The 26,692-nt window shown below is 26.0% G+C and overlaps 1 protein-coding gene across 2 annotated transcripts; it reads left to right on the plus strand.

Moving 5' to 3' along the window:
* Window positions 1-26,692, plus strand: LOC112601114. 2 transcript variants are annotated; one of them, XM_025348549.1, is made up of 5 exons: window positions 1-165; window positions 6,751-6,969; window positions 8,293-8,914; window positions 11,933-12,185; window positions 26,439-26,692. In XM_025348549.1, exons 1-5 carry the CDS (start codon window positions 121-123, stop codon window positions 26,623-26,625), a joined length of 1,326 nt encoding a protein of 441 aa, XP_025204334.1. In that variant the 5' UTR covers window positions 1-120; the 3' UTR covers window positions 26,626-26,692. The 2 variants fall into 2 exon arrangements, with proteins under 2 accessions (XP_025204334.1, XP_025204335.1); XM_025348550.1 differs by lacking the exon at window positions 11,933-12,185 and having other exon boundaries at window positions 2-165; window positions 26,439-26,623.

The raw sequence follows: 26,692 nt of genomic DNA on the forward strand, positions 1-26,692 counted from the left end.
GGAGACGTCACAAAGTATTCGCGCCGCAAGTCGTCGGTGGTACACGGGTACAGCCGCAGCATCCGCATCGTCGTCCTGAGCCGCACGCTACGCAAGCACGCCGCAGTTAGCCGGCGCCCGATGAAAGCCGCAGCGATCCTGGCCGCCTTGGCCTGCCTACTCGAGGTAACCGTTACGGACCGATTAATATGTAACACGGATTTACCGAAGTAAACCCCATGTCAAACGGACTCGGTTTGTCTGAAATAAAAATATTTAGTAACGTGTTTGAATTAGGAATGACGTTCGATAAAATTATAAAACGCTCGCAGTCACTTCATGGTCAAAACAATATTATAAAAACCGTTTGAAAATAAAATGAAATAAAGAATGATTATAAATAAATAAATCTTAGGCGTCAATTCAAATATTAAATATAAAGTGTGTTAATTCGTGATTAATGTCAATGTATGACATTTATGTGATAACTGTATACATTTGAAGACAACAACTTGAATTTCAAATTCGAATTCGTATTAAATTTATAATCTGCCTAAGTTTGATTGATTCGTTAATCACATTATAATTAAATTGTTGGCTTACCGTTATTGATTATTTTCTTAATTTAAAAACTAATTTAAAATATAGATTCTAAGTAGAGTGATGAATGTATTATTGTTTTACTATAGTGTGCTTTTGTAAAAAAAATGTTGTACTTATACACCTGTCTTTTCATTTGCATTTTTGCAATTTCCTTACATCAAGAATGGTTTTTGTTGCAAAACGGAGCTAATTGGTATTTTTAAAATTTACTTTAACTAATAATCGGGAAAAACTAAAAAAAAAAAATGATAATAAGACAAAATGAAAATATATTGAAACAATTCACGCTTTCTAGACATTGTATAATTTTATTGACTCTTTTGACTATTTATAGACCTTTGAAATAATTGACTTTTATTTATTTTAAATTTTGATGAAAAGGTTTATATTAGGTTAAATAGTTTGAAAATTTAATTCAAGGTTCATTATAAATTATTCTTTCTAAAGTTTAAAAATAGTTTGGTTTACATTCATTTCAACAGTTTAAAATTATAATTTTTGAAATTCATCAAATTCGTAAATATTTGATAATTAATGTATTGTTAAAAATACGTACAATTTTCGATATTAATACTTCAACCTACTTAAAAATGTTAAACAAGATTTCTTATACGTATTTCTTACTAAAATTTAAAAACAAGTTAAACATTAAGTATTTTAATATTAAATTTTTATGTGTCTTTGAAATAAAAGTTTTTATGAAATTAATATTCGAGCGTATAAAATAATGTTTGAGGATACAAATAATTTTTATTATTTTGATATTATTCAAAATATATAAGTCGTTTTAAGCAATAAGTATACATATTTTCATATTTTTATAAATTTTACGGTCACTTAAATTATCATTTTGTTTAACATAGGCATTTTCAAAATAATTAGACTTATATTAACTAAATGTATTTAAACTGTTATACATGTATAAATTATCTAAAAATGCAGGGTTTAAAAAAGAGAATAATTTACGATGTTGCAGTTTTGTATATGCTAATAACATAAAGTAAATAGTTTTATGTTAAAGAGTAATGAATTGTAATTAAAATACTCTAAATATATTGTAAACCCTAAAAATTCTTTTTGTAAACCGTTAATAGAAATGGATTAGCTTGCTTAAATACTTTATATTTTACCTTAAATAGCTACAATAAATATAACATGCCATTCATACAAATATTATTACAATATTAATAGTGCTCAAAAAAAAAAAAACATTATCTAAAATCATTTTGAAAAAAATAATTTAAAAACAAATATTTATTCACGTATTTTATTTATAAAAATTCTGATTTAAATAGAATCTTATGCAATAATTATATGTGATGAAATGTTAAGTATAGAAAAATTTTGAAACCTGCTTGATAAATTAATGTATTACCCGACGATGGAGATCAAAAAAATATTTCAACAACATTGTTGTTATAGACGCTATTACTAGTGTATCAGACAATCATTAATGACTTAATGAATCAATAGACAATAGTAAGCTTATGGTTCCTTAAACATAATTTAGTGGGCTATGGTTGGTCAATTATTATTAAAAGTGAATCATTAAATTAATAAATTCTTTTTACTACTCAGTATATTTTTTATAAAAAATTTCTAAAACTAATTAGTAAACAAAAGAGAATTTCCATGATACTTAAGGTACTTATGGTTATTTATCAATTACTTTAATATTATTACGGTTTCTGTTTTAATATATATTATGTCATTCAAGACGTAGAATGGAGCTTTTAATATTGTTCTTTTCGACTGAAATATTCAAATTTTAATGCGATTGGGCATTTAAGCAGTAATCCATAATTGAATCTTATAAGACCAAATTACTTTGAATAGTAATTTTTAGACATTTAATTACATTTATTTAATTGTTCTTGATTTTTAAGAGATATTTTAAAAAGTCAGATCTATATTTTAGGTATAAGAAAATACAAAAACTAAAATTTAAAATTAATAAATACTTTATATTATAAAAATTCGTCAGATTTATTTTCATATGAAATTACCTCACATAATATATTATTTTATTATAGCATTTCGTAGTTCTTCCATATCACAACTCAAGTATGAGAAATATAACTTACACCTTTTGTGAAAATATTTTATTATTTTTAACGTATTAACTTATAGTAATTTTGAAAAACAGTAAGTGTACAGTATAAAATTGTGTAACAACTTGTGTAGGGTTATTTCATAACAATATAGCGTTGTTATGTACAACCATATAGGCATAACTACTAAACTCTTTTATTTTTAACTGAAATTTCCAATAATAGTGTAAAGCAATAAACACAAATCTGAATTTAAAAAATATATATATATAATATATTAGTAGTTTTCTACTGGAAAATTTAAAATATAAATCAGATGTGTATCCACCTTCTAATATAAAAACGAATTGACTCAGCTATAAACTGTGGAGCAGCCATCTAGTCGATTATGTTTATTTAACTAGGGAAGGATAAATATTTAATACCAATCTAAAGAGTAATAAAAATAAATTAATTTTAGTTTCCAAAATGTATAATTTAAAAATTATATTTTTAAACGTACTTGACAATTTAAGATTTTTCTTTTTAAATTTACAAAGAATTCGTCTGTCTTTGAGAGTATATATAATTATATTTTATATTATTAATATTTTATCAGAAAATTAAACATATTGTTTTAGCCTAAATCTGAAGTAACATAGTTTATATATACTATTCAATAATAAGAAAAATATTATGTTCCATATATTTTCCTTTATTTTTCCTATTTACGTAATAATTGGTGTCTCTATATGTCAATCGTCTAAGTAACCCATTCGTCGACTTCAATCCCTTTTCCTCAAATCTTTTCATCGATTTATTACTTTTAAGGTAAATAATTTATTTTATTTTCCAATTCATAATTTAACCATTCATTACATTTAGGTTATTTTTTAAATCTTAAAATAATCAATTATTACAATTACCTATTAATAAATATAAAGTTTATTTAAATAATCAAATTAAAAATAGTAATAATTTATAATAGCTTAGAAAATAATATTTATTTATTCAATAAAATAATAATTTAAGTCCATCATTTTATATTCTATAAAAATCTTAAAATTATAAACGGTACAAAATAATATAAATATTATAATTAGGTATGCGCTTTATATTATATCAATAATATTCAATATAGTATTAGAATTATTTTATTAGGAAATAATATAACATCTTATTTAAATTGTTTAATTTAAAAATTAATTTTTGAATTCAAGTAAAAAGCACGTAATACTTTATTCACTCAACATTTTAAAAATCAACGTAGAAGAAGAGTAAAACTAGAGATTAAAAAAAGGTGTAATGCAAATATTTTAGAATATCTATAATTAATTATGAGTTTTAAAATGTGTAATTAATTTTACTGATTAAATCAAAACATAACAAATTAATAATAATTACGTTTTTATTCTGGTTAATAAAACACATGTATTTTTTAAAAGTATTAACTAAATTTATATTACAACTAAATACGAGGTTATAATATAATATAAATATGATTAATAATTAAACATTTTTTTTTTAACTTTATTTTAAAAACAAACAATCTGTAATTAATTTATTACCTACAATAAGCCTGTATGTAATGACATGAGATACGCGAGAATAATAGCCAACCAATGACAACACTTTACTTGGGGATTTGGTTAGTTTTAATCATGAATTTTAATTATACACATATGTTTATTCTTTTTTAATAATTATACATAGATGCATTACATTGAGAAAATTTTGATTATTTACTACGATGGTCTTAAAAGGTAAGTACTTAAGGAATTAAGCAAAAACAATTAATTACATTTTTTGACATTTTGATGTGACAATTTAATACTTTAATTTATAGAAATAAACAGTTATATATGAGTATTGATGATGATATTTAATTTATTTATTGTTAATTATTTAAAAATTATTTACTGCACAAACGAAAATAAATATTAAGCTTTGCAAAAACAAGAAATACTTATATTTTTAAACTGATAGTATACGTATATCATTCCTGTTTTAATAATAATTTAAATTTATATTTTATAATTAGTAGTGTCAGGTATAGTTTTATCTAAATAAAATACTGGTTAATAAATTTAAAATTAAAAAAAAAGATAAATAAAAATAACCCTATACACTACTGTTATGAAAAATTGTTTTTGTAATATGAGAAAACTAACAAAACAAAAATATAAGTAATAATATTTTAGTTAGTATATGCAACAAAGTTTAATATTAATTTTGTAAAATGCTAATGAAAGATAACTACATATTTTATAGATCCATGTAAGAAGCTTATAAATATATTAATTGTACCTATTTTATTATAAATCAGAAAATTTAAAAGCATTTTTAAAAAGTCATTAATTAATTCAAAAAATAAAAACCTCGACAGTAGATCCTATTGCAGACAAATGTGCTCCTATGTTCTGTCTGCATAGGACATTCAATGAGAGCAGTATCTATACGAAAAAAATCAATTAAAAAGGCAATTACTTCATATTGTAGGGGAACCGATTTAAATCGTGTCACTTTTATACCATAGGCTGCAATCAATATATTTTTACAACCTTCCGTTTAATTTGAAATTTCAATGAACTATGAACCAATTTTTAATTAAATATTTACTATAATACACAAACACGCATCATAATACATTTATTTCATATCACATAATACAATAACTTTATATAAAATCAGTTGTATAAATCTGAACGATTTATGTGTCTAGTTGAAAAATCATAGGTATCTTTTAACTACACACTCTTCGAATACATTATATTGTGTATGCAGTATATCATACGCCTGATAATTAATCACTTAATTGTGAAATTATTTATTTAATATAAAAAACACGAGTATTATTTAATATTTTATGAAATAAAATAAAAAAATATTTAACATTTTTTTTTTTATTCATAATTATTATCATATCCTCTTTTTTAAATTACAAAAATAAAATAACCAAAAATAATAAAAACTAAGTAACGTGATATTCATACTACATTGGATAACACAAATTTGTTGACTAATATTAGAACTTCTAATAAGAACATTATCAAATACCATTTGTGTTCAAAATTCAATCTACAAATATTATTTAGTGAATCTTATATATGTATGTTAATAACATTCAAAAAATTCTATACCTGCCACCATATTAATATCTATAACAGAAAAAAACTACCATTATAAAATCAATACACATTTCTCAATGCACTCAAAATCTAAAACTTTAAAAATATAAGAATAAATGTGAAAAATATTCCCAAAGGATAATGTTAAAATATTCTTAAATTGAAAATCTACTACAAGAATACCTTTGATATAAAGGTTATTTAAAAAAGAATGTGTGAATAGATCTAAGATTCGAAACTCAACGTCAGCGATTCCATTTGAATGGAGAGCTAACCATCATATTTCGGCGAACAAAAATATGATAATCGAAAAATAAATATGTATAACATAAGTCGAGTTCTTATATTGGTATGTACCTATGTAACATATGTATAGCGTATATAAAATAAAAATGAGATGAACACTTTTTTTTTTTAAATAATACATTTATCATTTAACACAGTCGTTCAAAATATAAGTAGGCAGTTCATTTATTCTAATTGATACTTATATATAATAATATTATATGACATATTTACATATTACATAATAATATACTGAATCAACAATTCTTATTTTATTATAATTTACAATAGTAACACAAGAATTATTATGGATAGTAATATTCAATGTAAGAGTAAAAATATTTTATATGTTAAAAAATTGACATCATTTGTCTAAACAATTTACACTTAACGTTAGGTGTAATACCATGGAATGTATGTAAAGATATACTTCAAAGTAACCACCAACCAGAGTAACGGATGACCCGACTTTTTTTATAGTCATGGAATGCAACCCCTACGTAACCATTTCAATGTAACAATGTTTAAGTAATAAAAAAAAATAAGAACCTACCCAAAACGTAATATTAGCCCAAACTTGACATGTGGGTTATACAGTTTTCGTGATAAATGGAACGTCTTGGGGAGCGCATAATACAAGACTAAAATTTTGCGGTGGTTTTTGAAAGCAAAAAAATCCAATTTTGTCTATCGTATAATATGTTGAGGGTTATATGTTATGGCAGGTCTCGCATGCATTCCCGTTCAATTTTAACAAGAGGAATTTAGATTCCCTAGCCAGAACCGGACAATTGCCAGAATATAAACGATCACTAGCTTCATTGGCCAAAAGTGGACAATTACCTGAAAAATTGGTTCAAGAGAAACGAATGTTGGACGTCTTGGAGCAAGCAAGCGATGCAAACTCAAAGGCCATCCAAGAGCAAAGAAATCGGGTAGTAGAGGTACTGTGAAAAACAATTTTTATTTTATTTTTTATAATATCAAACAATATGCGTATCAATGATTCATCATAAATTAAATAATATTGAAACCTATAAATAGCATTATTGACTTTTGATTTATAACTCGTGTCAAACATAATGTTATTGGTACCTAATATTATTACTTTATAATAAAAAGTCGCTATTACAATTTATTTATAGTAGCAATGTATCAAAATATTTTATATAAATGTTATTCGATTGTGCAGAATAACACTATATGTAATAATACGATATTCGGAATTTTGACATTCAACAGTTTCACATTCAATATTTTTAAAACACAAACATCAACATCGATCATGGCGACTAGGGAGTAACGATAACAGTTTTGAAAGTATACACCTCAATCACCATAACGAGTTAGCTATTATTTTATTAATTGAAAAGTTAGTTATCCGTTATGAGTTTAATTGAAGTAATATAAAAAATTAAATAGGAGTATATCAATGTATTTTAAAGTTAAAAAATTATAACTTAAAATTTTGTTTAAAACTTCATAACTCAATGCCAATTTGGAATTAATTGGTTATTTTTTTTTTTATTTTTTTTTTGAATCATTATCATAAAATGTTATTAAACATTAACTAAAATGTTTTTGATTTATTTTATTTTTGTATTAATATTATAACATATTATACAGCTTTATATTATTTGACATATCTTATAAATAAAAATACTTCGGAATGAAAAATTTAAAATTCCTTGATGTCAGATGTTATACAACCATATAATATGTATACATTATGAAAAAAACATTTTTAATACTTTTATACAATATATACAATATGTTTTTTTTTTTATTGATATAAAATTGTAGTCTCCTCTTTATAGAATCATAAACGACCCCATAATTTTAACATTTATCTAAAATTATTGAGCATGTATGAAAATAAAAATGTAATATAAAATAATTATTAAAAATATCAATAAAGACTTTAGTCATATTTTTCAAAAATATTTATGAGTTTATACGTAATTTATTTTAATAAATACTTTTAATATATATTCAATGTTTATGCTATGAATTAAATATTTTCATAAATATTTTTGATATTCATGTTTAAATTTTAGTAATAGTTTAGTATTCTATTATCATTATAACTTATAAGTTATAATTTACACTTGGTCCAATTACAATAGAATTGGAAACATTATTTTATAAATGTATAGTGTGTATATAATTTTATTTATTTTAACGTATTTAAAAAAAACTCTTTTATCTAATTGTCATAGCCATTAATTTTTGATTATTATTTTAAATTATTTATTTATATTTTTAAGGAGATCAAAAATTTGGCATTAACTGGGGTAATGAAAAGACAAGCAACTTCCGAGCCTGATTTCCGTGACGAATTTAAATCGGACTTGAGGAGCATATTGGACCAATTTTTGGAAAAGTTTGGGACGACATATGATCCAGAAAAGGTAGAGCTGTTTTTGACCAACATGGCCGACGAAGTGTTCGAAAACCATGGTGTAGTTTCGTTAGATCACATCCGATTCTTAATCGAGACTGGTTACTTCCAGCCGGAAATGCGCGAAGAAGACGATGTAAAACCAGCTGACGGAGATTCATCGCCAGACGACTATATTGCTAAACGATTCATGGGCTCGTTAGCCCGGAACGATAACATGCCGTTTTGGTACAACAGCCCGAGGTACGTCGCCAAGCGGTACATTTCTTCATTGCTGAGACAAGGAAGATTGCCTTATGGATTCCAACCCACCACAGAGTCGTCGACGAAAAACCAAAACTGGAACTTACAAAATGGCCAAAAACCCAAAAGGAGTGACGCAACATTTCAAAATAGTGAAGAGTTTATACCCGTGATGCAAGGTAGCAAAAGCTTGCAAAGTATTATTGATGACTTGATACAAGATCCTTTGCAAAAGAGATACTTGGGTGAGTATATATTTATGTGATCAATGACATTATCGTGATTAATAACAGTTATTGAGTAGTATTAATATGTTGCACATTTGTGAACGTAAATAAATGGTTTTAAACAAACGTAAACAATACAGAGACAATCATATCAGCATTGATTGGACAATAATAATAAAAATAGTAAGAATATTCGTTTTCTGTAGAATGAGAAGCGGAGAACGGGGAAATTAAAAACTATAGAAGATACTTACTAAGTTTCTTCGTTTGACTATTCGCTTAACGGTTAAAATATATATTTATTTTATTTTTTAACATATTTTTTTAGTATTCAAGGTCTTATTAAATTAGTCATTTATTTGTTTATAGTTTTTTTATTTTCACAGAGAAGTGGAATTTAATAAAATACACGCGTATAAAAACCATTATATACGAATACATGTGTGCGACATAATTTAATTTTTTAAATTTACATTCTGTGTACGCTTAGTCTATGAATTTTTATATCTAGTGATGAAAAAGCCTGTTGAGTGTTATATACGACTAAATCTTGTTTACAGTCTATGGAGTTTGACAATGAATTGAACTCTGATAATGCTCGAGTCTTTGCTTGCATACGTAAAACGTTTGTTTTCTACCTAACATATTGAGTAGGTAACAATTATTATCGGTTTGTTTAAAAGGTTACCTTATGGCAAATACATAAATAGGTGCATAAAACCTTGTGCGTTAAGCAAGCAAGGAGTTACAGGTACAATCACTGAAATAAATAGTAGATAATTATTGAAATAATATTTTAGCCGTAAAACTATCAAAAGGTAATAACAGTATTAAGTCATCTGTCGGTCATCATCAGAGTTCATTTCGTTTTAGATAGATGTTTTAAGTATTCATAATTTGCATGCATGTTTTCGTAATCTATGTTGTTTAAGCCTGTAAATTAAGAAGTAAATAATCTTCAATAAAATATTGAGATTATAGATATTTATTACGAATTTAGTTTACTAAAAGTAATCATTTGTAATCTACGTTATAATAGAACTAAATACCAACTAATATAAAACTTCAGATAAGCATTATGATTTTGTGATGAAGGAATTCTAACAAACATAAATTATATAAATACATCTAATATAAAAAATGTAGATTGGAGCTATAAATAGATTAATTTTACAATGATATGTGTTTTTTTAAATGGCTGTGTATCTACATAATATAATCGTTGTTTAAGATATTTAATCAATAGATATTTCACAACGTTATAGATAACGTCTTTATTAAAACAAATAATTATATTAGAGTGTTTAAATATTTATATTTTATTGAATAATACCCTCAAAAATTATAATTACATATACATTTATAATTACAACTGTATGATTTTACGTTTATTTAAACTTTAAAGTAGGTATCATATTATTTTGAAACTATTAATTAAATAATTTGTTTTAAAATAAATCATAAGTTCTTCTTTTCTTTTTTCCGTACTTATGAGAAGTACATTACTTTATTTGAAGCAAATTGTACGAGTTTAATAAATGGTAACTTATTTTAAAATACATAACTCTAATTTATCATTTTTATCTTAAAAAAAGTCAAGTTCATATAAGATGATTGCAAAACGCCATTAATTCCTCGAAAAATCAAAAAATCAAAATCAAAAATAACTAAGATAAATAGATTTTTATAACTTTTATGTCCCAACACGAAAATACATGAAAGATCAAGCACATAGTAGATCTTTTGAAGTATATAGTTTTTTTTTTGTGAATAAATCATATTATGTATTTTTATATATTTACTTAATACAAAATTTATTTGGATATATTATACATAAATGAGATAAAGTTCAACGCGTAAATCCCAATATTACAAAATCGAATATTATTGTACGTAGGTAAGTGTAATACGTGCCGTGGAATATTTTATTATATTAAACACGATAATAATAAGAGACGAAAAAAAAATAGTTTTATGACAAAGACATTTTTATTTTCGATTTTTCATGAAGCATAATAAAATAAAAATAAAAAAATCGTTAAATTCTCTGATAAAATGCAATAAAGTTACAAAGCTTAACATTAAACATACCGTTGTTTTATTAATCGGGATAAATAACTGGAAATCACGTTGAGATTTGTCGGGCGACACTTTTTCATTCGTTACTGAAATAATACTTATATTTTGTTATTATTTTCTCGGAGTAACTACTTTTAGTTTTGTTGGACAATTAATAAACTATTTACAACGCGATGATTTTTGTTACCAAATAGGTAATAAATGACGAGTTTATATTTTGTGCTTAGTTTGTAGTTTGTACATAGCTTGAAAGCAAAGAATGCAACTCGATTCAAGTTTTCTGTGTAACATATAATCTGATAAATGTATTATAACCCAATAACATATACCAACTTCATAACCATAATATGTATATATTATACGGTCTATACATAAGTATACCTATTATACCTTGGGCAATATAACGTTCTATGTAGTACATAATGATTAAGTGTTGTGTTTATTATTTGTTATTTATTTTTTTTGTGATAACCGTATACACTGTTAATGGTTATCGGAAAAATTTAAATGTAGTTTGGATTATCATGTGATAATATTACGATTTACGTGTATTGTAGACTTTGTTTGTACCTACTTATACATAATAAACTATATCAGACTCCGCATTTTCCTCTTCTTAAACGCCTACTTATATAACGTCTATTATAGTATCATGTGTGTCGTAGAGATTTGTTTTTGCTGTCTCGTGTTTTCTCCATATTTAAATATTATGCATTCTATGAGTAGTCGTATTTTTAAATTGCATATATATAAATAATAATAATGATAATATAATACTATCATCCATCATAATTTTATTCATATTTACAAGACCGCAACATTTAAAGTCAACCGTGTGTTTTTTTTTACTGTCGTGTGCGCCAATGACTGACTCTCGATGCCGTGCTCGTGTGTATGTTATGTATGTATGTATGTATGTGTGTGTGTGTGTGTGTGTGTGTGTGTGTGTGCGTGCAGGTGCGTTGTCACGCAGCGGTTGGATGCCTAGAGGATTCACTTCAACATCGTCCCGGTCACCGGCTTCATATCACTCGTTCGGCAGCACCGGCCAGAGTGGCTACGGAAAGAGGCACCTGGCCGCGCTTGCCCGACTCGGCTGGCTGCCGTCCTTTAGAAACCCTCATTCGTTTTACATGCGAAACGGTAGAGGGTCGTCGTTCCAGTGTGACATAAACAAGAGGACTTTCGCCGACACCGCCACCACCTCCGAGTAAGAGTCACGAATGTTTATATTGTGTAAAACGGTAATATTATTATCACGTTTCACACGGTTTATGTATGCGCGTGTGTGTGTGTGTGTGTGTGTGTGTATGTGTGTGCGAGTGTGTTTGTATTTTCTGTTCTATGAATCAGGTGGTCCATTTTCTCAGTAATTCAGGCTTATTAAATTTAAATCGAAAGATTTTTGTTTATGTATCGTTAATGCTAAAAATATCGAAATGTGTACTTTGGAATTTCACGACACATGTTTTCATTAGGGTTTTTATAGAGAAAAAATATTACACTTTTACCTGATTCCGAAATTAAATACTAACGAACAGTAATAGGATTAACGTTAATTTATATTATGCATCATTGATATTAAATTATTTCGATAGAGTGAATTTATATTTGAATACTAATTCACGAATGCCTAAAAGTGCATACTGTATAGCCTATTCGACATCCAAAGAAATCTGTTTACATCCGCTTAAATTCTATATAGTTCAAAGACTATATAAGACTACTTGTAAGAAGTAAGAACGAGTAAATTAAAAAACTATTCTTAAAAAAGTGGAGTTTAATACAATTATTGACAAATGTTGTATTTATGTATTATATTTCCCATTGTAACGAAAAAGTGTTGAAGTATTAAGTAAACACTAACATAACGATTTACTGTCAAATCATGTACATATTGAATCTTATCATAATATTATCAAACTGCTCCTAATACAGTAAAATAAGTTCATTTGAGAGAAAGCATAATCTCCATATGCCGTTTCTGTTTTACATACAACACGGCAAATTTTCGTTCAGTAGAACCAATTTTATGGTATTTAACTAAAAAATTGCCTATGAAAAAAAAAAGCCTATTATTAAACTTAAATATAAGAAAATTATTTGTGTTATTGCGTCAGTTTTTTGCAATACTTTAATTTTTAAGCAAGTTATGAGTATATAAAATATTAATGTTTAAAACGCTAATAATTCACTTAAAAATAAAATATCGTAAAAAAAACCATAAAATAACACAGATAATTGTCTTTCTTTTAATTTTGATCATACATCATTTCACTTTGATATTTAAGTTTAACACACAAAATTGGTTCTACTGAACGAAAATTTGTCATGTTGTACGTTTGTAAGACAAAGACAACATATAGGGGTGTGGTATCCTCTTAAGTAGGTATATTCTATTGTATTAAAATTGCATATACAGAGCGCCGTGTTAGAAAAGTGGTGAAAATAATAATTCATATAACACCCAACAATCAATGTACTCTTATATTTTAATTACATTTTTTGCCAAAACAAATAATATAGTCAATATTGAAGTATTTTTTGTATTATTAAATCTAATATTGGTAACCACATTAGACTAGATATTCATACCCATCATATAATAATATATATTTTTTTTTTTTAATTGAACTTAAGCCGGCAACTAGGGCCATTAGCTGTTTGTAGGGGTTATGAACTATGGTAAGGGGTAAGAGGTTGATACAGTAGGTTGTATTTTACGATTGTTACGGTTGATAGCAAACACGTGTATGTGTGGCAAGGTTTTTAATCACTATGATCCTGAGTGGTCACCCATCCGGGAGCTAGTAGCTGTGGTCGTTACTTACTCTCAGTAGCAGCTAACGCACCACGCCAAGCCACATAATAACATTATATGATGCGTATTAATATTATTAAATATGATTTCATCATTTTTTGCAATAATTTAAATAATATTTATTTAATTTATTATTTGTTATCCATGTATTATTAACTTAATGATTATTACAAATAAAAAGATAGAAGTAAAATATTACTTTTTTTTTATTATTTTTTAAATTTAAATTATTATTAAACAAACAAATAAATGAAAATCTAACCTAACCTAATCTAATCAAATCCGTAGATGATTTTTTTAATTTGTACACAAAGGCAGTCGATAGATATGAAATAATCAAATATACACAGACAAGGCCGTACCCAGAAAACAAATTTTCGAGAAAGGGGTTATACAAAATTAAGTGGTGTATAAAATAACCAACAAATTGTAAATGCTTTAAAGCAATTAAACATACATATATATTTTGAGCACTCATACATAAATTAACAAGAGTTGTTGATAATTATTTAAATACGTATAGCACATAATATTAAATTTAATTAAATTTTACAATTCAAATTTTAAATTTCTATTTTTTTCTTCTAAAAAAACAGTTGATTACTTCCCTAGGGTCGACATGAATATTTTTATATACACTAATTGATGTTAAGCCTATTAGTCTTTCTTTAGCGGTAACGTTACAAAATAATTCTTAATTCATCTTAGAGAATAATATCTCTTCCAAACGTTGCGGATGACATTAGTAAAGTAATCAGAACTTTTAACAAAAATGAAATGTTTAAAAAAAAGTTTCAGCTACTGTTAGAAACAATTTGTCTAAAGTATTTCGGTAGGCTATTCTGATATAAATTTATTTATCCCTTTTTTTTTGAAGATTTATTCAATTACTAGTAAATCAAGTCCGAAAAATCTAAATACAAATTAAGATCACTTATATTTATCGACAAATTTACACATTTATTTGGAAATAATAAATACAAAGATGATATTATTTATTTATGATTAGTAAAATGTTCTTTTAATTGAGTTATAAAATCATCAAAAAATGGGATCGTTATAGCAGTACTAACACTTTTTTTTGGACAGTCAATATTTATATTTATACGATTTTGTAAACGAGTAATTATTCTTACAATTTTTATTTTTTCTTGATAATCATAAGATTTTATAAGAAATTCTACTTTTTCAAAAATTGATTGAAATGTTTAGACATAAATATTCAAGCTCCTTTAATATCATTTCTACAACTTCAACTAAATTACATCTAATTGACTATAGATTTTTACGCAGAAGCAATTTCATTTAAAATTGGATATTAGAGATCACTAAACTTAAAGTAAATTAATTCACTGTTCAAAATAGTTGCATACAACTGAAATGTCATCGAAGATGTAGCGATATCTTTAACTAATTGTAATTCTTCTAAAGTGTCAACAATAGGTTTATAAACTTCAAAAAATCTTAACATTCCATCGTGATGGTTCTCTATCTAGCGTTTATCGCACATCAATGTCAATTTAGTCTACTTGAAACAATATTTTTAGTATGGGTTTTTAACAAATCTGAGCTCATTGCTAACTTTTGATAAAATTTCCAACACATTTATGCCTATACAATTTCTTATGTATAGAGCATTACATGAATGAGCATAAGTTAAATTCAACGAATGAGCACTGCGACGTGCGTAAAACGCTGGTGGGTTTTCTTGATACTCGTTTGTACGACTTTAACGTAACCACTCGTGGAAGCAGCGCCATTATTGACCAAATGAACAATTATATATTTAATGTCTATTCCAAGATTTTGCATTGTTTGTAATATTACTGATGCTAAATTTTGACTAGTTAAACCCTGAATAAGAACAATTTTTAAGAACTCTTTACACAAAACATAATAAAATATTTTATTATCTATACTAACTATATCTTTTGTATCTAAGTACTTAATACATAAATTTAATTATTCAACACGTAAGATATTTATAATTTCATCAGTTAAAACTGAAAACGATTTTGCTGCATTAATTTTATAAAACTAATTTATCTTGCATTATTTTTCCACAGATATTAATTAAATTATTTTGGATTTTAGGTTTAATATACATCGTATTTAATAACTGATTTTGAATATGATTAATTAAACTTTGACCTTCACGTGAAACGTGCATTCGTAATAATACTCTAAAATTACTATCGTTATGATCAGATTCGATATAATTTAAATTAAAAGGACTGGAGTCATCTCGTCCACAATAAGCTAACTCGTGTTAACCATAAAAATAATTGTTTGTACAATATGAAGAAGTTTCAGAAATTGGTTTAGCTCTTTCAGCATCAAGTTGTTAACTAATATCTGGTTGATTTTTTGTATATGTATGAAGTAAAATCTTCACTTAATATTACATTATTTTTATGAAAATATATTAAATCGTTATTTTATAAGAAAATGTCAATGTCTTTTTCTACTTATTATTTATTAAATGGTTTTGGAAACCACATTCAAATAAAACACAATATCTACAAACTACTTCTTGATCATATATTGTTGTATAAGCAAACAAGGAAAATCGTCTAAATCAATTTAGCTGAAACTTTAGATTTTGTTTTTCAACTAGTAACCTGCTGGTAGCAATATAACCCACCTCAGAAACCCATTTACTTATTATTAACTTAATAGTTTCTTACATTTTTATTTGAATACTGTCCAATTTCAAATATATTTTTCATTTTCAGTTTTATTTTCTAGTATGTTTACTTTAAGCTTTTTACACCCCCCTCTTAGGTACGACCTTGTGTTCAGGCATACGATAAACCATGTCTCTGTATATTATCCCGTATATTTTCTTTGTCTTCAATGTTTTATACTTTTTAATCACTTTTAAAATACAATATTAAGAAACTAAATTTAATTTAATTGAAAGACATTCTTTTAAAGTATTACACAACTTAATCAAAGACTGGGCTTATAATACGCTAAATTCTAATTAATATTTTTTTAAAACTGATGTTTCAAAAAAAGTTTTACAAAAAATTTTAAACTTTAGTAATTCTATTTCAACTAATAATTTCATTAGAATACAAACAACGCTATTATTAATAACTAATTTATATATTATGTATAATATGTATATATATTTTTTAATTTCTTTTTTTGTTGATTTTAAGTTGAAACTGTATCATGTAAAAATATTAAATTTTGAGGAAATTATTGAACTATTTAAAAATAATATAAAGTTATTTCTCACCTATACGTAGATATGTTACTCAATATGTTAGATGACTATAAATACGTGACGGCCAAAAAAGCCATTTGACAAGGGTTTTAAAACCACTAATACACGTATAATTTAGTGATTTTGTAGATAAAATATGATGATAGATTGATAGCTATGATTTATTATACAATAAATAATAACTCTGTATGCCCGTCGCGTCATCTCAATTAGATTTTTGTACATAAACATGCTGACATTCACGATATTTTAAACGAGGATGGAGACAGCCCACGTAAACTGTAGACTGACCCACGATAAAGTTTTGATGGATCGATATAGCTTGCTTGTCTGAGATAATAAATAGCTGGATCATATTACACACATAGTCTCTGTATAAGACCACAAGTAATAATATGCAACCCTTAGATTTTTTATCTGGGAAGTATTTTTTTTCTCTTATCGTAATTTAATAAACTAGTGCGTCTTCGTGAAATCCTTTGCGACGTCCACGTAGAAAAATATGAAATGTAGGTTCAGTAAATGTAATTTATCGAACCTGAGAGAATCTTTCAGCCAAGAAAATATAGGTATTTTACTTTAAAATGTTTCATCTAATTATGAGTATTCCGTGCTTATTATGTGCAGTTATATTATTATTTATTCTGTGCCGGCACAACACTATAATATAAGCCATGGACTTGTAAGTTTGATTCTAAAATTCTATGTTGTTATTTAGAATCCACTTATATAATTTTGGACACACGCATAAGAGCCAAATTGATAAAGTATAATGAACGTTTTTAGGTTTTGTGGCTTATATTTTTTAAATTAATATTCATAAACATTATGGTTTGGTACCTAATCCCAGTACCGGTATTGAATAAGCTAGGTTTATAGTCTTTAGATAAGTAATTCAGCACCGGGTATTCCTTTCTTATTAAAAGATCAATAGATTGTTCCGAAATACTTAAACAAGATTATTTCAAACCCCTATTTTGCCAGTCCTAATATTTTTTTTTATCTTCTCTTTATACTATTAATAAATTACTATCATAACTGACCAATATATATAGTTACGCCAATAAAGTATTACAAATTTCAAATTTATTCTATTTAATATTTGTGTACATTTATTAGTTTATAATACTTTTTAATACATAAGTTGTATGTTCTCTAAGCTGTGGCCCGTTCTGTAATAAATAAAAAATATAAAGGTTAATTGTGTATATATTTATTACCAACCACTAAAAATTATACTAATACTAGGTGAATTTTTTACAATAATAATCTAATAGTTAAATAAATATGATATAAAATACTTAAAAATATGATACTGGCAGGAAAATTAGCTCAGTGTTTCTAAGATATAATTTAAGCGTATTACCTCAAAAACATTTCTATAAAAACATCAGTAGTAAACACGTTCGGAATATAACGGTTGCACGTGTTAATATAACTTGTTTGCGATAATTAACTTATAGCATTATAATACATATTTAATAAAATTTGATACATACCCGCTTACCACAGACAGATACTACATGTTTTGCTTCAGTCTCCACGAGCGTTTTTATTATAATCTAAACGTTTTTTTTCGTTATTTTCCAAACCTGATCCTAGATAAATAAATATGCCAAAATAAAGATTTCTCAGTTATAATATTGCATAATATAATACATATTACATAGCAAACAAGATGGTTATTCATATAATATGCGTACAGTCGCTTGTAAAATGCCCTGGACACGAACTGTCACTGACGTTGTGTGCAGCAAATACCTTAGCGAGTATGGCCCGCGGTCAAGCTCGTGCATATTTCTCCATCCGCAGTCCGCCCCTCCCCCTCAAGATAGAACAAGAGATAATAATCATGTAATTTGTGTGACTGCTTTACGAGGGATATTATGTAAAAATAACAGCTAATAACGTGATTAAAGGCGTGGAGGAGAGAGATTGAAATTTAGACTAAAACATAATATTTTCTCGAAGTCGGTGAACATTTCTCGCGGCCTAACGATAACAACGGCATTTAATATTAATTAATATTATGCAATTATAGCCAATGACGAAAAAAATGAAACGGTTTAATATGCACAGCAGTAGTGTGCAACAACTAAAACAACAAGGACGACGACAACAACAACAACAACAGCAATAATAACGATAATAATACAACCGGTGTTTGACGGAAGGAACGTCGCTTTTAGTGTTTTTACTTTTTACCCATTACCGAAATCGCACGTACTCGCGCCCGACTCTGATAGACGTTGTACGCGTATTACATTCGAATGTCGACATTTATATATATATATATATATATATATATATACGTATATATATATGAGTGTACGAAACCAGCGGCTGGTTAAATGTTTTCGACCAAACAGCAATCCTCGCGCGTTATAACGAACACGCGTGTATCCCCTACAATCAAGTTATGGTCGGCAAAGCATAGCGCACAGCATTATTGTACATCATATAGAACATATGGTTTTATTGCATTGTTTTTGATGGTGGTTTTTTCTCTCTCTCTCTCGATTTCGACGTGACTGTAGTACGGCATAATATTATACGCATGTACCTACGTGTTGTACCACAGTTGTTCGGCCCACGCGCGCTTGTCAAGAGATTTATAGTTTTTATCGTTTTTCTATTATTTTTTCCCCCCCTGTGCAAAGCTTTGACAAAATCCCGGACACTGAAACGTGTTAACGCGCAAATCAGACCTCTCCACGACTGCATATATACATCAATTATACAATGCGTGCGTGTACAATAATAATATTAATATGTTATAATAGATATACGACGGACATGCGCATAAATCGCGTGACGCTTTCGTCGGTTTCAAGTTTTGATTAAATTTTATGGTAACCGCATTCGCATATCGGATGCTGCTGCAGAGAATTATTGATATTTTAAACTTTTCATATCTATAATTGAATCTTTTCGACCACATCGTTTCACAACTAAGCCAGTATATATTTTGTTTGCGCTAAATAGCATGCGTGTTATCGTGTATAAACATTTAACACGTATGATAGGTATTTTCGGTTTAGCGTCTGTTTACTCAATAGTTGCACATCTGTAATTAATGATGTGATGTATCTAAAACAAACTTTTTAAACAAATCTACTTTGAATATCACGAGACATTATTTTTAATTCGCTATTCTGGTAAATACGAACATCTAACGAAAAGCATTGTTAATACGTTATAATGATGTATGACTTTTATCAGGTGTGCGCTTAAATATGATCAATATATATTTTAATGTGAATTACAATTTATCCTTTTCGTTTCAATAAGGTTTTATTCATTAAAAAAAAAACCTTATTTTTAATTTCAAATTCTGAAACGTAATATATACCGATGACATCGCTCGTAATGAAATTTTACCAATTATAAAAATAACAATATAAAGGTAAAATATCAAACCGTGAAAGTGTTTACGAGTATTATGTTATTTTGTAAATAAACCAATATCAATTTTTAAGTCTTCATTATAATAATACTATGTTTAGTTCTCAAAGAAATCTTCCAAAAATGACGTAATTTTGATATTGTATTAATAATATATTTGAATTGGGTCGGATTACGTCACAGGATTTAGTTTAAACTGCTACAGGAAATTTCGATTTTAAGCAAAAAGGTATTTTATTTTTTATCAAGTGTTATCGACGATTTTTAATAATCGGTCAAGGATAATAATTATATTACAATCTACCGTAACAATTTACTCGGTATTCGTTTATGGTATCACAGCAATGATTAAAAGCTCATTTAACTGAAAAATAGAATTTAAATAGTTAAATACTTAATAATGGTACAACTTTTTTTTTTTTTACTGAACTATCGATTTTCGATCAATTTAAATTTACGCTATAATAGCATCATATTGAATCTCGTAATAAAAACTAAGGGTAACATCGGAAATGTTAGAGATAGTCGGAGAAGTACATTCGATTTGTCATTCATATCATTTAATATTTAAAGTATATTGCATATATTATTATTTTACGAAAATCAAGCTGACCGCAGTATGGTGAAAATAATCTATAGGTATACGCTTTTCAACGGATGAACGCTATCCAGCGAATAACTTTACATTTATATATAATATATAAGTATATTACGCACCCTAACAATTGAGACTGCTTTTGAAAGTCTATTATAAAGGTCATTATTATGGTACAATAATAGATTGCTCAGTGGAGACTTTTTTTTATTCTCTATTTCATCCTTTTAAATTTTTACCAAATTAAATCTAAATAGTCAATTGGGTATTTATTAGCTGCATACTATTTACTTGTAGCTATCTATAGCATTATACATTACAATGTTTGCAATGTGTGTAGAATAAATCAAAATATTAAAAACGAAATTAAACAAAAAATAAGTTCAATCAGCGGCATTTCTTGTAAGAAATACGTATAATAGGTATACAAAGATTGATTAGCGTTACACTAAACAACAAATATTACTTATTCGGTTAATTTTATAATTTTAATCAATATCTACGTATTTTTCTCGCCTACGCCGTAATTAAGTTATTACATAGGTATTTTCACGGGGGGGAGATATGGGGGATAGATCCCCCTCAAGTTCTTTATTTTCCTAACTTTAATTTACCAAACCTAACCTACCCTTACGGCTTATTATGTAACCATTTTTTTTCATGCCTCTCCATTGAAATATCTTGAGAACGCCTCTGAGTTATTATGTTACTTCATTGCTCGTTTGTAAATAATTATTATTTCTATTTGGTTTAATATTTTTGCAATATATGAATCACATACAGTACCTATATATTATATTTTCTATGGATGTGAAAAAAAAACTAAAACGTGTTTGAGTATTAATCATGTCTTATGTAAAAATGGTGTAATATAAAGAACTAAATAAATTAAATTATTTAAATTTGTCAGTAAGTTATTATATATTTCCTAGGAAAAACTATTGATACCACTCCCATTCGGTTTCAGACTAAGAACATTTAAAAGCCCTCGAACAATATTTTTTAACACACGCTCTATCTTCAAAGTATGTAGTTTTAGCAAAGAATTATAACCAAAAAAACCTTTGCTGTAAAACGAATATACTCTTTAATTAGTTTTGAATTCAAAGTTATGTATAATGGTTATCACCATCAATGTAAATTAATTAAATGCAGATGGTATCATTAACAGCGATCTGTTCTTGTCGTCACTCATCAATACTTAACTTGTATATTAAAGAACTTTTACTTATTTCCATTTTTTCGCTCTTTTTTCATTATGACTTCCGCTTAGTGTGATTAGTTCGAAATACTTGTCAGCCTGTTTGACAAGTATAAATAGTCTGTCACTTTTAGTCTGAAAACACATCACATTTTTGTTAACAATAATTCATATTTAACGTAGTTCAAACGTAATTGAACTTATCTCATTTATTATTCTTGTTATGGATTTTTTTTTTTAGTAGATATAAAAATTATTTACTTCCTATTAAATACACAAAATTTGATTTTTTTTTTTTTTACTATTCACATTTTTTTTATGACAAATAATTCTAATCTAATATTGTCAATTATTATTGTCTTTGAAATTTTAACTACAATTCAATAAACAAAAAAACAATGTGATTTAAAATTAAAAACCAGTATAATAGATAATATACAACTTAAGTAAACAAAGAATATAAAATTAACAATGGTCTTGTCATATACAAGAGTATATTTAAGCCAACAAAAACTGTTAGGTATTCTGTAATGCATAAAACTTTAAATTGTAAATTTGTAACCTATTATATTTTTTAAGGTATACATAATATAGTCACTATACATTGTGTTGGAATATGACTAAGTATAATTTGGAGTCTATAATTTGCCGCATCAATATTATTTATTATTTTGTGTAATGCAGGGATTCTTATTGGCCATTAACTAACTTAAATCTCATCATTACTTTAAAATATTAATAATAAATTTATTAAAATATATTATATAATAGAAGTAGAGTGTCTATAGTCTTCTATAAAAACGTTGTATAATAAATAATAATTAAACTGCCAAAATCAATAGTTTACCAAAATAATTTTAAATCTCATTGTTTATCATGCATAAACTAATCTAGGTAATAATTAACCATTTAAGTCAAAAGAAATTTCGTTAAATCATTGTATACAAATTATTATTCAATAAAATAAATATGATTAAGATTGAAAAAATTAACATTACGTATAATTTATTTAAATATATCATTATAATTAATATTATTTATAATTTAATCTTTCATTATTTTCTACTGCAAAAAGAAATTATAGATGTATAATATATTATGTTACTAATCTTAAAAATATTTTTATGTAAATAACATTTAAAAAAAATATATATATATAACCCTAGTTTTCGAGGGTTAAAAAAATATGATAATTATAATTTTAATTAAATATGGAGGAACGTTTATTACTGCAATCATAATAACTCACTTAATGCTTAATGTTGTTTACTAAATATTTATAATTTACTTTGAAAATATTTTCACAGTTAATAGACCTGAACATTATTTAGAAATTAATAAATATTAATTAAAAACATTTTGTTCGCCTATTATGCATAATAAATAATATGTTTTTTAGAATGTATCAAATTTATTTTTAGCACTGCTTCATAGGTTTCTATGTCGATAGATACTGGGGTCTTAGGTACTTAAGTTTATTTTGTAATCATTATTCATCTCTAACATAATAAAATATGTGTTCGTTCGTAATAGAAAATAAAAACAGTTTATTGTTATTGTGTAATTACTTTAACCCTCATTTATTTAAAAATTCTTTTGGATTTTTTAACAGTAATACATAAAACACACTGTGCCGGAAAGGCGTTTTATTATCTCTCATCGTTCAGCAAAAATAATGATAAAATTACACAGGTACTAAGTTTAAGAATTTATATTATAATACTATACAATATGTTTATGTATAAAAAATAAGAACGTTTAAAAAACTTTTTCTTTGTGTAGAGCGATATTTAAACGAGTGATTATGTATTATATACATTTTAAAATATGGATTATTTATCAAGCTGATATTTATGAACACTTCTCAAGCATGGAAATATTATTTCGAAGAACCATATTCTAATGAATATAATAAAAAATAAGATGTTGTCGTTTAAAGCATAAATAAAAGAAAGTCTGTCTACAACGATGTTTTCCATCACAAATTCTCACGCAATACGCCTCAAATAATATTTTTATTATCTAGTATTTATTTATTTATTAATTGAAATTCAGTTTTAAAAACAATTTACTATATGTATTTCCACGGTTGGTAGTTATTACAGAGTAATTCTTTCAAAATATGAAATTAAAAATGCATGTTGTCAATCAAAAAAGTAAAAACTTTAAATCTTATAACAATGAAAAAGATTGAAAAATATATTATTATTTTTAAAAAATGTTGTTTTATTTTGATAGAATATTATGTAAAAATAATATTTTTGAAAACGTTAATAGATTTTAAAGTAATAAATGTTGTTCGATAAAAAAAAATCACGATATATATAAATATTAAATACATATTTAATCTAATTTTAAACATGGACGTATAATATTACAATAAATTTAGACTAAGTTCAATTATAAATATATATATATATATAATATTTATACAACTATACGTGAAATTACACTAAATTTTATCTAGCATTCTTATTAGTTTTAAGCTTTATAGACTTATATTAGTGTTTAGTTTTTACATTTTCTTTCTTTTCATTAATAATTTAAAAACTTTATAATATATTAAATAAGGCCTTTAATTAGACAACTAATAAAAATATTTTTTTATGTATGTCCATTTTCCACAGGTTACAACAGTTATAAGTATACATTTTATTACTGATATGCATATAACAAAAATTAATTTAATTATGTCAAGTTATTTTTTTTTTAACCATTATATTTATAAGAACAAATAATTTCACAAGCTATTATATTATATTTCTATTGTTAATGGAAAGATACTCTTTCATAGTAACCATCAAAAAAAATAATTTTTACACGATTTCGATATTATATTAAAAATTTACATCGATAATTTGTTATTTCGTTTAAGAAAACATCACCCACATGTCGTCGGTTTACAATTCATAAATATTTAAGTATCTAACATAAGCAAATATGTGTTCAGTAGAACAATTTTGGTGTAATTATTTGTTGGCTTAGCGTAAATTAAGTTATCATAGAAATTAAAAGTAAGAACTTCATCATTTTATATTTATACGATATTTCATTTTTTGATCAAATTGTGATCATTTTTAAATCATAATATTGTACATTCTTACTTATAGCCTATTTGAAAATTAAATTATCGTTAAAAACTAATGTACAAGGATAGATAATATTTTTACCTTAAAATTTTTTAATGAACTAATTCACTCTTAGATAAAAGCAAACAATTTGATTCTGCTTAATACTATTTCGGTATGTTTTACGTATGTTAGACTGAGACAACACATGTATTGTGACGTACTGACGTCCCCTCAAATGATGCAGCAAATAATATATTATACTAAAAAACTTTAATATTTTTATTGTAAAATGTAACAATAGAAATAAATTCTATCAACTTAAATGCCATTTAATTCAATTTAATAGTATTTATTGATAGGTAACTGCAGGATTTGATTATTCACGTAACGTAATATCTAACTACCTGTCAGCCAACTTTTAAGTATTCACAGCAATCTCTTTGAATCACTGAATGTCTACAAAAATAGTTTTCAAATTAAACATGTTTTGTAGTTCAAAATAGCGAATAAAACTTATATGTATTTTTAAATTAATTAAATAAAATGTGCGTATTACAAATTTACCAACAATTAATTATCATCAATAAATTTTATTATTATTACAGTAATATATACTTACTTAATATACATTAGTTACATATTAAAATTATTTTAAACTTTTTTTTTCATTCTACTTATATATTTTTTTTTTTTTTTTTAAATAGGTGATTGTACTATGTATATATACATTTGGATCGTTTAGAGTTTATTCTTTTTAAGCTGCAGCAGACGTTTTTTACATTATTACTGATTACAAATCCGCTAGTATAATACGATTAAGTATTAAATAGATATATTGTATAAAATGATTTTCGACATTATATTAATGTAAGACGATTTAACAAGATTCAGTAAAACTTAAAATAACTCTAAGAGTTTTGCTTCGTCTTGACCCGGCTGTGACAGCGGATTAAATTACTACGGTCCCCATTTATTGGACCTGTTGAACATTTTTACAGAACTATTACCTTCTTTATTATGGTTACTGCCCGTCTAACCATTTAACAACATACCTACTACCTTGTACAAACTTATACACCAACTTCACTATATTCTCAATGTTTCAATGGCTATTTTTTTTTTTTGTGATTTACAGCGGGAACGTCGAGAATACTGAGTGGTCGTCTGAAGAGCTCGGGTGGGACCACCAGCAGTCGTCGGCAGCAACAGAACAGGCGCAAACAGACGACGGGGTGAAGAACAAGAGGTATCTGCTTCTGCCGGCCGTGGACAACATATTGTTGCGCAGGCAGTACCCTCATTTAGCAACAAATAAAATTTAATCTAATACTAAGTTACATGCTTCGCCGACATATACAATATTAAACGAACGTAATGTTTTCACAATAA

The sequence above is a fragment of the Melanaphis sacchari genome, unplaced genomic scaffold, assembly GCF_002803265.2.
Source record: "Melanaphis sacchari strain LSU unplaced genomic scaffold, SCAv2.0 Contig74_pilon_pilon, whole genome shotgun sequence".
NCBI lineage: Eukaryota > Metazoa > Arthropoda > Insecta > Hemiptera > Aphididae > Melanaphis > Melanaphis sacchari.

Bases quoted from the DNA above. Each gene is read 5' to 3' on its own strand.
- LOC112601114 (XM_025348549.1), top strand. From the start codon at position 121: ATGAAAGCCGCAGCGATCCTGGCCGCCTTGGCCTGCCTACTCGAG. The intron at 8,915-11,932 runs GTGAGTATATAT...GTGTGCGTGCAG, and splicing joins TTTGCAAAAGAGATACTTGG to GTGCGTTGTCACGCAGCGGT. The intron at 12,186-26,438 runs GTAAGAGTCACG...TGTGATTTACAG, and splicing joins GACACCGCCACCACCTCCGA to CGGGAACGTCGAGAATACTG.